We start from the raw sequence: 17302 nt of genomic DNA, 5'->3' as shown, positions 1-17302 counted from the left end.
GGAAATAAAATAAAGAAAAAAGAATATTTAATTTTACTATAATTTCTATGATATACTATTTTTAAATGAATATATTAATTTATATTTAAATATATTCATGTTAATGTCATATGTAATAATAATATAATATTAAATTAATCATGTATTTGTTGTTTTTTTTGTGCACATCATGTCTCTTACTTCGCGTTGGTTCCGACCCAGTAGATGATGCCGTTCTCGTCAAAGTCGTGTTGGTGTCTGAAGGTGAAGATCTGTCCTTCCCTCAACTTCCTCACGAAGACGAAGGACGAACGCTCAAAGTCGTACCACTGCTTCGCCACCTGGAGGAGGAGGAGGAGGGGGAGGTGGTTAGAACCGGGTTAAACCGGGTTAAACCGGGTTAAACCGGGTTAAACCTGGGCCGCCGTGTGTCCCCAGCGTCTCCTCACCATCTTCAGCAGGTACTGCTCCAGAGACTCCACGGTGGCGAGTGGCTCCATCTTTAACATGCGTCCCGTCCGGTCGATCAGCGCCGTTTCTCCCGGCGCTCGCTCCAGACGGAACCGCAGCCTCCTCGTCAAGATCTGAGGACACGAGAAGTCTCCGTTAGCCGGGAGGTTCCCACCGATCAACCCAACTTTATTTATAAAGCACCTTAAAACAACTCGGCCTCAGAGTCTTTGCTCTTAAAACTGGAAGCTTGTGTGTAACTTTGTCGCATTAGATTCAGAACGTTTCAGTTTAACTCTGATGCGAGAGCGGATTGTTGTGATTGTGATTATTTTGTGGGATGTGGCCTGATACTAGCTGAGCTTTAATTAGCTTAGCCCCGTTAGCTCTGCCGCTGCTCTGCTGACTCGCCTGCAGGTTGTATGAGGATCCCGGGGTGTCGTACAGGTGCAGAGGTAGACGTTCTATCGACTCCAGGACAGCGATCAGTTTACGGATTAAGGCAACAGCTGGTCGGCTGAAAACAAACACACACACAAGGTTAATTATTCATATGTTTAAACATTTAAAAAACACAGCGGGGTCAGAATCTGACAGACGACTGGACTGAGACCGAAGGAGGAAGAGGAGAAGAAGAACTAGACGGGGAAGGAAGAGGAAGATGAAGAGAAGAAGAAGGAAGTGTAGGACAAAAAGGAGAAGACTTAGAGGTAGAGGGGAAGGAGGAAGAGGAAGAGTTGGAGGAGGAGCGAGTAGTGGAGGGAGGTGGAGACGATGGGGAAAGAAGAAGAGGAGGATGCAGAAAGGAAGAAGACAGAGGAGAAGAACGGGAGGAAGAAGAGGAGAAAGTGTTTGTAATCGTTACCTCTCATCGTCTTCGTTCTCGCTGAAAGCCGCCTTAAAGACATTGATCCTCTCCATTAAAGGCTTACAATCATGTTTCAGGTCCAGCTCCACGCTCTGCACACACACAGCGACACACAACGTCAGCTCACACACATCAGGAAGCACATGTGGAGACAGCGTGAACGGACCAGGTCACCTACATTGTTGAGGACGGTGAACAGAGCCTGGACCAGGCCACTGCTGCACATCTCATAGGGAGAGATGGTGTTTTCATCCTTTAGAACTACGATCAGGTTCTCCAGAGCCGTCTTCATCAGGTCCCTCCACGTGTTCTCTCCCTCGACACACTGTCCACACAAACCGCACAAACCAAGCGTCAGCATCATCATCATCATCACCGCCTCCTCCTCGGCGTCTGGACGCCGCCGGACGCTCACCTGTCGGTTGGTGTGCAGCTCCCAGGCCGACTCCAGCTGCGTGGAGATGTTCCTCAGCGTGACCACCACCCCTCGGGGCATGCTCTCCACCGCTTTGAAGTGGTCGTCGTACAGCTCCCGCGCCATGCTCTTCACCTTCTGCTTCGTCTTCTCCAGCTTCGACTTCAGCTTCCGGCCTCGTTTCCCCGTCCAGCCCGTAACGAACTCAGAGCCTGGTCACAGAACACGGACATGACAGCGTGTCACTAATGACTATTTTATGATCTACACGCAGCTTAACCAAGATACGCTCAACATCTGACTTTCTGAATATGGTCCTTGTCCCAGTTTAACATGGAACGGATCAAATAACTCCACACTATGTGTTATGATGTGTGTCTTTCAGCAGGTTTCTGTATGTGACGTTAGCAAAGAGTTACAGGTGATCATAGAGATCAGCAGCATTAGTTTGAATCTGAACTGGAAAACTAATTTAAAAAAAGGTGAAGAGTTGTTGTGTGATTGACTGAACCAACAATAGAAATAAATGTTTCACTGCATAAGAAGAAACAACTGGAATCCAGGAAACCTGGTGTTGTTGTTCATTTAGTGTCAGCTAATATTAATGCTGTATTTTTAGATGAATTCAAACCTTAAGCTATTTGTTCAGTTCTGTTCTGGAGGGCAGTAACTATTTCAGTTCCAACAATAAATAACAATGAAACAATAAACTGAATATATTATGATCGCTTTAACGCTGCAGTATCGTATGGCTAACGTTACTTATGAGTGAAGCTCTTAGCGTTAGCATCTTTTATATAACTACATTTATCAGAACTGAAACCACCTGAAACTGAGGCTAATCCATTAGTACTAGTTCCTATGGATCATTGTCAAGTCACATTGTCCTTAATTTGACCTGATAATCCACATTTTCCAGGTCTCTCTGTATTTACTGATACGTTTCACCATGTTTTTGCCCCTCAGGGGGCGTGGCCACAGCAGGAAGTGATGTCAGTGCATAATTAAGTTTTCTAGTTAGAGTCGTGTAAACGTACTGAGAGGTGATCTAGTGGTCGTATTACTGCTTCTGAAGGAGATGATTATAATGAATCTGATGCAGACAGTTTCAGAAGAGCAGCTCATTTAGCGACAGACTCCTGGTCACAACTCTACGGGAGGGAGGAGGAACTAAAACAGAAACCTACTCTACTCCATTTATTTTAGGAGTAACTGTATACGAGCAGTCACCATCACTGAGTTTCCCCTGGGATTAATAAAGTTCATCCATCTCTGTATATTAACGAGTCATAACAAGCCTTCGTGACGTCTCACCCAGCGACGTCTCGGCTGTGAACGAGTGTTTGGTTCCTCTGTTGGACTCGAAGACGAAGCCGGGCAGGTCCTCCTTCAGGATGGTGGCCTGCTGCCCGTCCGAGTTGTGGATGGCGATCTCCCCGTCCTTCAGGCAGGTCAGGGACCAGTTCCCCACCGTCAGCTTGGTGGAGCCGACGCTGGACAGGATGGGCTGGCTGGCCGTCACCGGCTTCACCTGACTCCGGGCCCGCTGCAGCTTCTCCAGGAACTCGCTGCGAGACTCTGCAGAAACACCGAGGGGACGTGAGCCGAGGTCGGTCAGTAAGAGACGGATCGGAAAGTGTGATGTGAGTGTGTGTGCTATCGGTACCGGAGCTGTCCGACCCCCCCTCCGGGCTCCCGCTGGAGTACATGGTGGCCAGCTTCCCGTCCAGGATGAACCGGAACCAGCCGTTGGAGCCGTTGGAGAGCTCGAGGGCGGCGGCGTCGGACCAGATGTAGAGACAGTCCCTCCCCCTGATGATGGACCAGTCCCTCCAGTGGTACGGTTTCCCCTGCTGGATCTCCCTCGCGTCCTCCTGCACCTCCTCCTCCTGCAGCAGAAACAATCATAAAACATCAGCATCTCACTGGGAGCGTGACCTCTTTTTAGCTCCGTTTTCACTTTTTTTACACACAAAAACAAACAGAAACATCTCAACGTGCTCCCTCCACCTTCTCAGGTTTGGCTTCGTCCTCGTTCTCGTCATCGGACGCGGGTCCGGCCAGAGTCGACACCTTGTTGATGACGCCCAGTCGGGCCAGCTGGTCCAGGAAAACGTCTCCACCTTTGTCCACCAGGTCCCTGATGATCTGCAGAGCCAGGAGGTGGCCGTCATCATCGTCCTGACGCAGGAGGAGGGAGACAGGGAGAAGATCAGACCTGGTTTATTATTATATTATTCTGTGTTTCTGTCACTACGCTCAGAAACTACAGATGTGTTTACACGATAACTAGGGATGTCACAGTTATTCTGCCCCTGATACTGATGTTTTAACCGTGAGTATCATGTGATCTGATCTTAAGAAATGTCTTAAAGTAGGAAGTGGGAACTAGACAAAGAGTTGGAGCCTGGGTGGTGGATCGAAAGAATTAAATGTGAAGATTTCCTTTAAGATCAGGACAGATTTAGCTTAGAGACAAAGGTTTTAAGGAACCAAATATCAGTGAGTTTCCTCAGTAAACTGTTCTAGTTTCTTAAGGAATCTAACGTTGCTGCTCGTTGACTGATCTGATTAATCTCGTGTGCTCGTACCTCCTGGTCCAGGACGGTGGCCGTGATCTCCACCAGCACCGTGGGCAGGTTGTGTCCCGTCTCGCTGTCGCACACCTCCTTCAGCAGCACCTCGCTGCTGTAGTGAACCATCTTCCTGATCAGAGCCAGACTGGCTTTCCTACAAACACAAACAGAAACACAGCGCGTTTTCATCCCGCCCGGTTTCAGCCGCTCGCAGGCGTCTGACGGGTCCGGTACGTTACCTAATAGAAGGCAGCATGGTTTGCTGAAAGGTTTGTGCAAAAACAGGCAGGAGTCTCTTCAGGTAGATCGGAGCCATCTCTGGGTCTCCTTTGGGCTCGCTGCCCTCCTCCTCCTCCTTGTTCACATCTTTCTTCTTCTTGTCGTCGCCCTTGTTCACCGGACACATCCAGTCTCCTGAATCGGGAAAAAAGAAACGAATCGTGAGCCTCAACTTTTTTCTTTATTTTTACTCGGTTTGGACGATGTTTTAATGAAAACTCTGACATTTCAGATCTTTGATCAGGACTTAAAGTAAAAACCTGAAGCTAATTCATATAAAGGAATTACTCTCCATCTCTCCATCTTTCCGACAATAGTGACTTTGATGAAACAAATGAAGGCTTGGATGATGTGTTCATGAGCTCCGCATTCCAAGTCAGAAAATTCAAACATCTGATTAACTCAGAGGACAAAAAATAACTTTGGTTTAATGAACATTAACATATGAGCAGCAGCTTTTTATTTCTATTCTGGAAACAGTCATTTCTGAGTTTGACAACTAAGAGCTCATTTTTCCCACGTTGACATGAATGCAGCTCAGTTTGTTTGTGAGTTAGGAAACTGCATCACTCTCATTCCACTGGTAGATGAACTCAAGTAACTGCTTGAACCTGCTGTCATGAAGTTTTTTTTTTAACGTTGCCCTGCAGCACAACTAAACATGGAGACTGATGCAACAACCAGTTAAAAACCTGTTTAATTCCCCTGAACCCCGGGTGGAGGTCCGTGTTGTACTAACCGGGGGACTGCAGTATGGCCACCACCTCGCTGTGTCCTCTCTCCCTGGCCTTGTCCAGAGGAGTCTTCCCGTCCTCATCCCTCAGGTCGGGGTTTGCTCCGTGACGCAGGAGAGTCTGGAAACACATCGAGTCACATGTTAAGAACACGACAAAGCTCCAGGCGGCTGCTCGTCACCAGAGAGAACCGGAGTTACAGCGAGTAAACACACACACTCAGAGGAGACGCCTCCAGTAAAAGAACCAAATATATTTTATCTCACTTCTTAAATTTAAACCAGCGTCGCAGCTTAGACACAGAATCTTCCATCTTCTCAGTCGCAGAGACAAAACTAAAAATAAGACGAGCGCTGCAGGGAATTAAATTTTTAGGTAAATTTTGCAAACAAACATTTCGGCGCTTGTTGTCTCCGGGTAGAAGAGTCAGAGCAGAAACGGCCTTGTGCTTTTTCTTTGTGCTTTTATGTCAGACACACACTTCAAACACATGATCTAGACCACAGGTGTCAAACACACGGCCCGCGGGCTAATCTGGCCCAATGGATGAATTTTAAAAGTGCAGAAATTACATTCAAGACGCAATACAGTGCAATTTTACCATTTAACGTAGCTGCTTTTCTGGGGTTTCAGAGACACAGAACTACACAGAAATCTTAAGAAATGTCCAGTTGTTCATTAGATGCTTTGTAAATGTGAACTTGTAATGTCTAATGAACTTATTGGAACTAAAACAAAGGGAAACATTTGTCTTGGTCGTTATTATTTCAGGGCTGGACGGGACATGTGTACGGACAGTGAGGACATATAATAAGTGTCTCAGGGCGTCACCTTGGCGACTTGCGGGCGTCCGAAGCAGGCAGCGTAGTGCAGCGAGGACGACCTCTGACCTCTGTTGACGTCGGCTCCCCTCTCACACAGAAACTCCACCTGGAACAAACACGGCGTCGGTTAAAACCAGAGCAGGAAAAGCTAAACCACAGATCTATTTATCTGGATGTGATTCTTCTCTTCACCATCTCCTGAGTTCCGAAGGCTGAAGCCCAGTTGAGCAGCGTCTGTCCAACGTCGTCCATGAAGTTCACCTCGAAAGCTGCAACAGAAAAACAGTTCGTATCAGACGCAGCTTTAACTTCAAACGTGGATTTAGTTCATGTCGTGTTGCACGGAGTCGTCACCTCCTGTGTCGATGGCGTCGATCAGAGCGTCCGTGTCTTTGCTGCGGATACAGTCGATGAGCTGTCGGTGGGATCTCTCCCCTGAGCTGTCCAGGCGTCGCAGCCCCGGGATCCGACCCGTCGACCCTGCGGTGGACTTGGGCAGCGCCTTGCGTCCCTCGAACAGGAGGACGAGCAGGAGGTCCACCAGCCGCATGGTGTCCAGCACGCAGCGCTCGTCTCCGCCCAGCGCAGACTCCATCGAGTCCGGCAGCGCCGAACGCAACAAGTCCTGAAAGACAAGCAGGCGACGTGTTTTAAAAAAAATAAATAAAATATCCTATACGGGCAGGACTAGTTTTACCTGAGGACGTCCTGTGATTCAGATTTTACCGACTACATCTGAGTTTCATGTGTCATTCACACGAGATAAACTGATTAAATGTGTTTTATTTTAATTTATGATGCATAGTTGTGGCTTTAATCAGTTTGAAAATTATAATGAATAATAAAAACACATTTTTGATACTATTGATCCCAGAAGAAGAAACGACCAACGACCTGTCACATGAAGACGTGTGTTAATTTGCAGTGTAATTATTATTTTACTAATCACATTAACACATGTTCATGTGTAATGTGTATAATGGTTGATTTAATGGTTTCATTCCTGGTCTAAACGGGTGAATCTGTCCTAACATCTGTCCACACTTTGATTTATTAAACATCCTTCATGAGTCTGAAGAGACAAGAGGCAGAAAAAAGGCACAAATAAAACTAAAGTCTCAAAAAGTAAAAACTCTGTGTCACGAGAAACATGGTTCAGGTGATTTGCAGTAAATAAGTGTAACTATTACTTTACAAATCACAGACGTGAACAACTCGCCAGGATTAACGCTGCGTTTCATTTACCACGGAGGTTTGAACGACATCACATCCCAGTTATCAGCGTCACAGTTACAGAAGATAAAAGATGGCGGCGTCCACCAAAGCTCTTTTTTTTTTTTTTTTTTTTTTAATGTTGACATTAACTAATATTATTACTACAATGTTTTCTACTAGAATTTACTAGAATGATTTACGGTGATGAAATTTACCTAATAATCTAACTGTAGGATATCTAATTAATCACCATTAATCCCAGTTTAACACGATGGTGTTTGGTTCTGTTTTGGTTTTGTTTGTTAGCGTGACGCGAGCTTGTAGTTCCCATATAACACATTACACTGTAACAGCTTTTCAGACTACGTATGTGGAAAAATACTGTCTGTACGACCGATTTAATGCAACAACAACTAATCAGAAGATCTGATAAACAGAATATTACGGGAACTTCTAGTTACTGTTTACACACAGGGCGGCCATCTTGGTTCCTCAGTTGGAGGTAGAATCTACGAGTAGGAAATCTGACTTCGAGGACGTTCTAGTTGGAAATTCCGACTTCCGAGTACAAACAGAAGTCGTAACCATAAGAACAGAGACGACCTGTGACATTATCACCGACCACCTGAGGTCCCAGATGAAACCAGTCGTAACAGTTAAGCTTTAGTTTCCACGTACGTGTGTGACGAGCGGCGAGCCCCTGCACAGCGTGGACAGCAGGCTGACGATGGTCGACACCTGGTTGCTCAGCTTGGAGTCGGGGGCCGAGGGGGCGGCGCCCGTCGAGGGCCGGCCCGGCTTACAGGAGGAGGCGGGGCCGGACACGGTGCCGCCGGCCGCCGCCATGCGGGACAGCAGCTCCTCCGTCAGACCGTGCTTGGCTAAGGGGGCGGGGTCCACGCCGCGGCGCGTGAACCGGTCGGCCAGCGAGGCGAAGCAGCGCAGGGCGCCGTCCGACACCTGGAGGGACGACAAACAAGAGACATGAGACACTCTGGTCCAAACTCCTTATGGACGGTTAAGAGACATTTTACAGATTTTCTACTTCTCTCGTTATTTTTGCATTTCTAAATTTTTATCCTTCATTTTATTTCATTTCATGTTTTTCTATCTTTATTACTGTTGTATTTAATTGATGTTTTTAATCTTTATATCAGTATTTTATTCTGATATTGACTAATATGATGACAGACGAATAATAATGAATAATAAAATGCGCATTCGTCCCTTTTCTTGTCTCACTTTTCTTATATATGTTGTCAGTCGATGTGAAGGACTCTGAATGGCTTTGGAAACAGAAATAAAGTTTGATTGATTAAGGGAGGAGCTGTTCTGGTTCAGGTGTGCAGTTACCTGGTGGTCTTCGTGCTTGAGGAGGCTGGACAGAGACTCCACGCACGTCTCCAGGGACGAGTCCTGAGGCTCCATCTTGCTGCAGAGGCGGGACACCACGGCCATGGCCGAGTGCAGAGTGTCTTTGTGGACCAGGTGGCCGCTGTCTCTGATGAAACTCAGCACGCAGTTCAGGCCGCCGGCCTCGAACACGGCGCCGGACTCTCTGGTGCAGATCAACTCCAACACCTGGAGACACACAGGGGACACAGGGACACTCTCACTGACATGATCAGAGACCAGGGACGGTCCTGATTCCTGATGCTGGGAACCATGACGCTAACGGCGCTGATGCAAACAGTAGTAACCAGACTGAAAAGCTATGCAGATCAGGGTGCAACTGAATTTTTAATTAGCTCCACTAACACCTGGAATTAGATTCAGCATCTGCATTTTATAAAAGTATGAAATGTAGCGTCTGACGACCTGACAGACCCCACGACACTGGTTCATTTATTTCTTAGTCTTAGTTATATTTATATTATTTAAATTAATATTCTGTTCAGCTTCCACATCACAAAATACCTTAAAAATAAAACGTTTGAATGTTTTCATTCTTTAAGCTCCGGTATCAGATAAAACCTGAACCATTCTTTATCTAATCATTCTTTATCATCATTATTTAACATCTGAGACGCATGATTAGACACAGACAAGAGCCTTTGTTGTTTTGTTTCTCTACTTCCTCTTTGCGCTGGATATTTTAGACTCTGGGTTCCGTAAAGACGATCGAGATTATTAGTGACGCTACGGAAATAAAATTAAAATTGAACAAGAAGATGAGGGATAGTCGGTCTGTCCGAGCAGTTCTGTCAAACCAGAAAAATGAACTTAAGTATTAGAGGAAAGAGGAGCTGCTGAATAAAGAGCATCTTCTTTCCGTCTCTATCTGCAGAACAGATCAGAGCTGGGACAGAGCAGCGTCGCGTCCCGTCCCGTCTCGTGGGGTCTATTAATAAACGTCTGGTAGCACATGGTTGTGAGCTCCAGTCTGCGACGTGGCTCCGCTCCAGAACTGCACAAAAACACCCCAGACACCAGAGCAGCTCCGGTCGGGAGGGACGAGACTTCACAGCAACAACACAAACCAGCTTCCACCCGAGATCAGGAACCGGATCAGAGCCGCATGTTTCTTTCTCTCTGAGCTGCAGCGTCAACCACCAGAATGACACCTCTCAGCTTTCTGATCATTTTAATAGAGTTTGTTGAACTGAAACTGGTTTTAACCCTTTATTTTTCCTCTGGGTGGTTTATAGGACATCAGTATATTTTGAACCAATCAGAGTAAACGCTGCATGATGCAATAAGTCATTTTCTTCTTCTGGTTTCATTGATAAAAGTCATTATAAGATTCAACCAACACAACAACTTGTTAATTTTAACTGTGTTCCAGCTTTAAATTCCTCCAGAACTAAACCACTTAGAGAGATTCTGGCTGTAGTGATAGAAACTTCAGAGTCTTGTCTTTAAAAAGAGACCGAGACCATGAATGAGCTATTTGTTACTTTGGGTAATAATAGTTTTTTTTGCAAAAAGGCTGGAACGATAAGAGGTTAAGTGTTTTATGCTTCCAGACTTGAAGCCTTGTGAGTCTGAAGTTAGTTCCCCGAGCGTCCACTGAGTCCAGATCCCTCCTCCTCGTCCCCCTCGTACCTTGACACACTGCTCTGCCAGGTCCCTGCTGGTCCTGTTGTTGAGCTCCACCACCACCAGCCGGTTGCACAGCGCCTTGATGGCCCCGTCCACGCCCACGATCCTGCGGGTGCACTCGGCCGACACGTCCAGGTAGTAGGTGATGGCGCGGGCCGTGACCTCCAGCACGTTGTCTGGAGCGCTCTCGTCCAGGAAGATCTTACAGAGCGCCGGGAGGAACGTCCGAGGAGGACACCTGGTGGACGGAGACGGAGACAGAGAGTCGGCAAAAGGCTCTGAACCGCTGACGTCAAACGCTAAACGATAAAACACTCACGTCTCGAAGCAGCGGTCCACGTTGTCCGACATCAGCAGCAGCATGCAGAGCTGCTCCAGGGCGATGAGCTGCATGTCGCGCTCGTCGCCCTGACCCATCTGCAGCCACTCCAGCAGGGTGTCCGGGTCCACGTCCGCCATGATGGCTAGCCTGGAGGGACGCAAACACAGCCACGCAACATCTCAGTTACAGGAGAAAGGAGCTGAGGGTCCAGGCTCAATGTCACAGCTCATCCAGCAACAAATCCTCATCAGAAAATCAGCAAAAGTTTCAATTTAACAGGCCTCACAGGTGAGACTTTACAGTTATTTTTTCATTCTGACAAACTGTGTGAACATATTGGACCTAAAACCATCAGATCCAGGAGGAACAAGTTAGAAAACCACAAACATGTTGAACCAACCGCTTCTAGAACTTTAGACATTTCTAAAGCTGATCAACACATTCAACAAACAAAGTTATTTCACAACTAAATCCTCTAAAATGCAGGAAATGCATCAGGCCTTTTTGTCCAACTATTTAGGTGTCCAATCAGTAATAATGTCTAAACGTCTCTAAACTACAGCCTCACTCCCACAGCTTTTCCCTCATCCCCATCAACATTTGAAGTTTTCCACAAAAGTAGAAACAGAGCCTCGATGCTGCGTCGCCTTAAATCTGTCGACTCCGGAGGGTTAAAATAAAATAAAATAAAAAAAACCGAAGCCTCACCTGGCTCCCCGTTGGCTGCCCGGTCTGGCTCAGCGCCCAATCACTGCTCACAGATGTCGTCGCTGTGTGGGACTCATCCAACCAACCGGACGGAAGGGGAGAGGAAACACTGACGAGGAAGCGGTCACTGCTCTGAGAGGGGATTATGGGACATGTAGTCTCTTCACCTACAGAGAAAGAAGAGGAGGAGGAGGAGACATTTAAATAACAGTTGGATGCGTCTAAACGTTTCTAAAAGTCAAGTTCAGTCACAGAATAGGCACAGGATAGTTTCTGGACAGCTGCAAATCCTTTATAGTCGGCAGTGGATAATTCCTGAAATGCCTGTGACTGAGCTGCTGGTGGATGAATGCAGATAGTTTATATAGAACCACCGGATAATTCCTGAACAACTGGGGCTGCAGTAGTTTATCCAGGGTAGTGGATAATTCCTGGACAGCTGATTAATTACAGATGGCGCACACACTGACACAATGAGGTGGATAATTCCTGAAGGCCTACGTTTGTGCTGGTAGGTTATGTAGGGCAGTGGATAATTCCTGGGGAGGTTCATAGCTGCTTTATATATAGGGCTGCGGATATTTCCTGGAGGCACGCCGCTTTATATGGAGCAGTAGAAAATAATTCCAGCGAAAGTTTACACAAGGCAGCTGCTGCTGTCGTAGTTTATCCAGGGCAGTGGATAATTCCTGATTAATTGAAGTTAGCAAACAGTTGGTGGGTAATTCCTGAAACGCCTGTGATCGGCTGGTTTATGTGGGGCAGAGGATAATAATTCCTGGGCGAGTTTATTGGCCGACGCTGTAAAATATGAAAAACTGTGAGAGTATGAGCACATTCCTGGTGTTTTATTTGTTGTAATTCTTTATTTTTAACATTTACCACAGTGTTGAAACAGAACACGGGGGCGACTCTGCCACAGAGGAACTAAATCTGCATAAGAGCAAACAAATAGTAATCGTTAACCAAAGGAAGAGCATCTGGGGCAAATACATTTCTTCCACTTCCTCCAAATTTCACTGAAGTTTAATTTCCTGCAGCTTCAGAGCTCCTGACGTTTTAAAGGGGGAAGTTGCAGATGAGACGAGCTGAACTGAACCTGCAGTAACAGAACCACAGACCTGTGATGTGGTTTTCTCTCCACAAACAGAGATGAAGCTTTTACAGCCTGAGAACAGACGACATGGAAATCGGAAGCGGGACGAATGTAGCGGTGACGTTACCGTACGTTCACTATCAGACTATATAGGACCGGGGCTAATTAAAATAATGTGTCGCCAACAACCAAAAATGTCATTATACTGTTATTTTATATCATGTTTTGATTGCTGATATGTTCATACGCTGCTTGTTCTTCACAAGTTCTGATAATAAAAGTATTTGAAAATGGTAAAATGTTCTCTTTTTGAGACGGGCTGTAACGAAAACTTTCAAACGTCCTCAGCGGGAGCGTGGGATTCGTGGGATTCGTGGGGAGCAGCAGGTTTTCTGGTCTTCCTGTGAAGCTTGGTTTGGTGGCGTCGCGTGGCAGCAGTGCTTGCTGGGAGTCCGATAGGCTAAGTTGATTAGGGCCTAATTTGAAGGCTGCCTGTGGCTGTCTGGATAAACAGGCACTGATGCAGATCCTCTTATGATCAGATTAATCATCACAACTCGCCAGCCAGCCTCCTGACCCCGCTCCACCCCCGCCTCCTCCTCCCACCCGCCAGTCACAGGGTCACCCCCACCCCACCCTACTCCCCACCCCACCAAACAGCGTCCTACTCTCTAAATCCAGATTGAGGTCAGCGATCAGCAGCAGAAAGCGTTTTTTATTCCTTCTTTTATTCAGAACCAAAGCTCTGTCGTCCCAACGTGAACCGCTCAGCCCTCTGACAAAACATTAGGTACACGAGTGGAGTCATTCTGTTCATATAGAAACGGCGTCTGAAAGGTTTCTGAGAACTTGTGCTGCTGTTAAACTGAATGGATTTGGGGAAATTATACATACTTTGCAACAAGTCTGTGGTTTGATAGTTCAAAAATAAATACATAAAAAAATCAACCAACCACATATTAAAAACTAAAGCAGAACTTTGAGGAAGACCATATTTTGCAGAGGAGAGTTGGTCTGGAGTCTCTCCGTTGGGAACTGATTAGGTTATTCTAAATCTGTTATTTATTTAATTATTTATTTGTTTTACTTATTTGCCATTTTCTGCTTCCTCTCGTTAGAAATCTCACGAGTCTGGTTACACACGATAAATCTTGGAAGACAGCGGGATTAGTCCACATGTGAGCGAGATCCAGAACGTGACAGGAGCCGAAAGCCGATCGGATTTAAAAGACGAGGGAAGAGTCACATGAAAGTAAGAACTAAGCAGATATCTTAGAATGAATAGAATCTGGAAAGAGATATCTAACACATGAGAAGGTGTTCGTTTTCACTAGTGTACCTAATGAACTGGCAGGACCTCAGAGACTGTATGAATCAAATCTCTGATCATCTAATATCACTTCAGGACTTGTTCTGAACTCCTTTTATTCCACATATACAGATGATGCACTCTTTTCTTTCCAGCTTCAGCATTTTCCACCTAAACCTAAAACCTATGCAGCACAAACACAACTTCCAGTGGCGCGAATCCAACACAAACACAAAGAATCACAACCCAGAGCTCGAGTCTCTGGATATTTGCTTTTCTGGATAAAAATAAAATAAATAATCCAGCTGATTTCTGAAAAACTAGAGCTGGCAACATATTTGACTCATAGCAACTTAGCCAATTTATTGTGTGTCATGTGCTTATGTTGTTGTTTATGAAAGTGTACACAGATTTAAATGTCTACGCCCAGCGTGACACCTTCAGGTGTTGTTCCGTCTGAAGCAGAGCAACTAAACGTCCAACTATTTAGTTAACAAGAAGAAAACCTGTCAATCTACAGCTGCACCTGCCTTTTAAATATGTCTCAGCGTTTTAAAAAAAACTGATTTTAGAAGTAAAATACGTCCCAGTCACCGACAGAAGAGACGAGTCAGGACTGAGGTGTGGCCACAGGCCGATGAAAACGCTTCTTTTGTCTGGAGAAAACTGCAGACGACACGAGATCTGAATGATCAAAAGACTGAATTTTGATGTAAAACTTCTGTTTTTTCTAAGGTTTATTTCACTTGGGACTGAATATATTTGGGTTTGGACCTGTTTGAATTAATCAAGAGAGACAGAGGGACACCAATTATTAACGACAACAACAGCTTGATCAGGAGCGAAATTGGTGATTACGATTTATCATCCAATAATCTGCAGGTTATTTTCTAAAAAGTTACTTGATTTTAAATGTCTTATTTTACCCAAAACTGTTCTGTTTTCTTAGATAAGAGCCAACGAAGAACATTAACTGATTATTTCCAACTCAAAATGTTTGACAGTCACTGAATCCACTGATTGATCAGTTTTTGATAAACTTTCTTTGGAAATATTAAGAGTTACAGATGAGTTGTCCTTCCAGGCTGCAGATAAAAACCGATATCACCTTCATATTTGAGTGACGAAGCAGAAGATTCAGCCTTGAGTAACGATCAACAGACACCAGAAAGCTCCAGAACAACCTTAGAATCTCACAAAGCTCAGATTTAAAACCTAAATTTAACTAAAATATGAATATTTCTGTCGATTTGTCCATATCTGCTTCAACAAACCCTCTTTGTTAAAGGCTTTAACTCGGTCTCTGATTGGAAGGTCGGCTTCATTCAGCCTTGTTATGAGTGAACTGTGGAAATGACACAGTTGAGCCATATCTGATTATGTTAGCGAGACCCCGGGTTTCATCATCATACCAAGTACAGCTCACACAGATAGAGATGTTTGTCAGAATATAACGTTTACAGAGTTTAAATGTGTTGGTAAATTATTCCCCACAGCATTGATAGAGATTTTAAGTTAGTCTTGAGATTGTAAAATTGTAAACATACACCGAAGGAGTCAATAGGACGAGAGAAAACTCTATTTAATTAGTAAAATCTGAAAATTAATAATCAGCCTGAAGGAAGGAAGGAAGGAAGGAAGGATTCAAGAAAGGAAGGAAAGATGGAAGGATTCAAGAAAGGTAGAAAATAATTAAAGATGGAAGGATTCAAGGAAGGTAGAAAAGAAGGAAAGATGAAAGGATTCAGGGAAGGTAGGAAACACTGTCACGTCTAATCTTTGTTTTTCTAAAGTTTCCGATGCTATTCAAGTAGCTGAGTGACCCCGGATTTCATCATCTGACCGCGGCGTAAGGGGCCGGATTATTTCATCACACACATATTAAAATAAGAGGATATTAGCAGGACACGATACCGACGGGGATAAGAACCTAACCGGGTGTACGGAGATTCGTGGCCGAGCTCCACTGCCCGTTTCTGGATTTAACTGCTAGCATCTGCTAACGTAATGCTGTGTAACTAGGATGTTGTCAGGCCATTTAAACAACTTATAACTTCACGAAAATACCCTTAACGTGTTACCAGGAACCCAACACACTTAAATAAAGTTATATGTTGGTATATTATTCGGCAGAAGTATAAATTAAAGAACCCGAGGTGCAGGCTAATGTTGGCCGGTTAGCAAGAATTAGCACCACACTAGCTAAGCTAAGCGTTAGCTGAAATATTTATTTTTCGTTAATAAAATCTCAGATCGCACCGAGTAAAACTCAAACAGATAAAGCTGTTCGTTGTAATATAACAGTTTGTGGAGTTTTAATGTGTTGTTAAATTCCTCTTATGGGGCCCAACTATACCCCGCGGCCTCCGATCCAAACACAAACAGCAGCGCTCGAGTTCCGGGAGAGCCGAGAGGCCGCGACGCAGAAGGGGACACGCAGCGTTAGCAACACCGGCCCGGCCTCCGCCTTACCTCCGGGGGGAACCACTCACCGTTTTTTCTTTCAGCGCAGAGACGGTCCGCTGATGTATGAGGAGTGAATATTACTGGGTCCAGGTGAAGGGTGAAGATCCGTGTGTGTCGCCGTTAATTCAAGGTGTTCCCATGTCTTGGGGACGGGTGTGAAGAGGTCAGAGTGGACGGCGGCGATAAACAGAACAAGAGCCGGATGAAATGGAGGGGGTGGCGAGAGTGTTCACGGACCGCCTCCGAGCTCGGAAATATCAACGAAGGCGGTGAACACGTCAATAAAGTTGATAAAGATTCAAACTTACGTAGTCAGATAGGAATATAATGTGTGATAACTGAAATCATAAACTGATAATCAGCCCGAAGGAAGAAGGGAAGGAAGGATTCAAAGAAGAAATGATTCAAGGAAGAAAGGAAGGAAAAATGGAAGGATTCAAAGAAGGAAGGAAGGATAGCATCACCAACAAACGTGAAATATTTGTTTTTCTAAAGTCCATGAATGTAGCATCTGAACGTGACCCGGCTACCGTTAGGGGGCGCTGCGTCTCTGTTCGAATCCAAAACAAAAAATAAACAAGTTTAAATTTGATTTGATAAATGCTAATTTCCTGCATTTCTTTATGTTTAATGTTCATTTATTTCATATTTCATATTTTCATTTATCCCGCTTCGTAATTTTGAATGTTTGATTCTTTCATCAATTATATTCTAGTCAGTTTTATTTATTAACAAATATTACAATCTTGTTGGTTTTAGTTTTCCATATTTAGTTTTAACGTCACCACCAGTGAAACACTCATGAAATACAGATTGTGCCGTTTTCAATTCTGCTTTTGATTAATTCATAGAAAATGTTTACGTTTTTTTAACACATATAAAATTCACTTGCTGATGTAAGATTGTTAAGATCAATTTTGATTAGAAAAATCTAAATTAATAATCAGCCTGAACTGAAGGAAGGAAGGAAGGAAGGAAGCATTCAAGAAGGCAAAGAAGAAAGGAAGGAAGGAAGGAAG

The 17302-nt window shown here is 44.8% G+C and overlaps 1 protein-coding gene across 1 annotated transcript in view; it reads right to left on the bottom strand.

Annotated features, from left to right (window-relative positions):
* Positions 1-16513, bottom strand: part of hectd1 (HECT domain containing 1) — a 34057-nt gene extending 17544 nt beyond the window's left edge. Inside the window, exons 1-21 of the mRNA XM_047610438.1 lie at positions 16310-16513; positions 11413-11579; positions 10702-10851; positions 10386-10620; positions 8694-8921; positions 8019-8300; positions 6480-6750; positions 6318-6394; positions 6133-6231; positions 5307-5421; positions 4528-4702; positions 4304-4442; positions 3723-3893; positions 3379-3601; positions 3027-3290; positions 1713-1924; positions 1476-1622; positions 1295-1389; positions 841-946; positions 429-563; positions 181-320 (exon numbers count right to left, since the gene is read on the bottom strand). Of these exons, the coding sequence (XP_047466394.1) occupies positions 181-320; positions 429-563; positions 841-946; positions 1295-1389; positions 1476-1622; positions 1713-1924; positions 3027-3290; positions 3379-3601; positions 3723-3893; positions 4304-4442; positions 4528-4702; positions 5307-5421; positions 6133-6231; positions 6318-6394; positions 6480-6750; positions 8019-8300; positions 8694-8921; positions 10386-10620; positions 10702-10841 (3254 nt within the window). The 5' untranslated portion in view covers positions 10842-10851; positions 11413-11579; positions 16310-16513. The remainder of the gene's footprint in view (positions 1-180; positions 321-428; positions 564-840; positions 947-1294; positions 1390-1475; positions 1623-1712; positions 1925-3026; positions 3291-3378; positions 3602-3722; positions 3894-4303; positions 4443-4527; positions 4703-5306; positions 5422-6132; positions 6232-6317; positions 6395-6479; positions 6751-8018; positions 8301-8693; positions 8922-10385; positions 10621-10701; positions 10852-11412; positions 11580-16309) is intronic.
* Positions 16514-17302: the final 789 nt, after the last annotated feature.

This window comes from Mugil cephalus, chromosome 17, assembly GCF_022458985.1.
Source record: "Mugil cephalus isolate CIBA_MC_2020 chromosome 17, CIBA_Mcephalus_1.1, whole genome shotgun sequence".
NCBI lineage: Eukaryota > Metazoa > Chordata > Actinopteri > Mugiliformes > Mugilidae > Mugil > Mugil cephalus.
The sequence above is the reverse complement of the archived record's forward strand: the minus strand, read 5'-3'. Positions and strand labels throughout refer to the sequence as shown.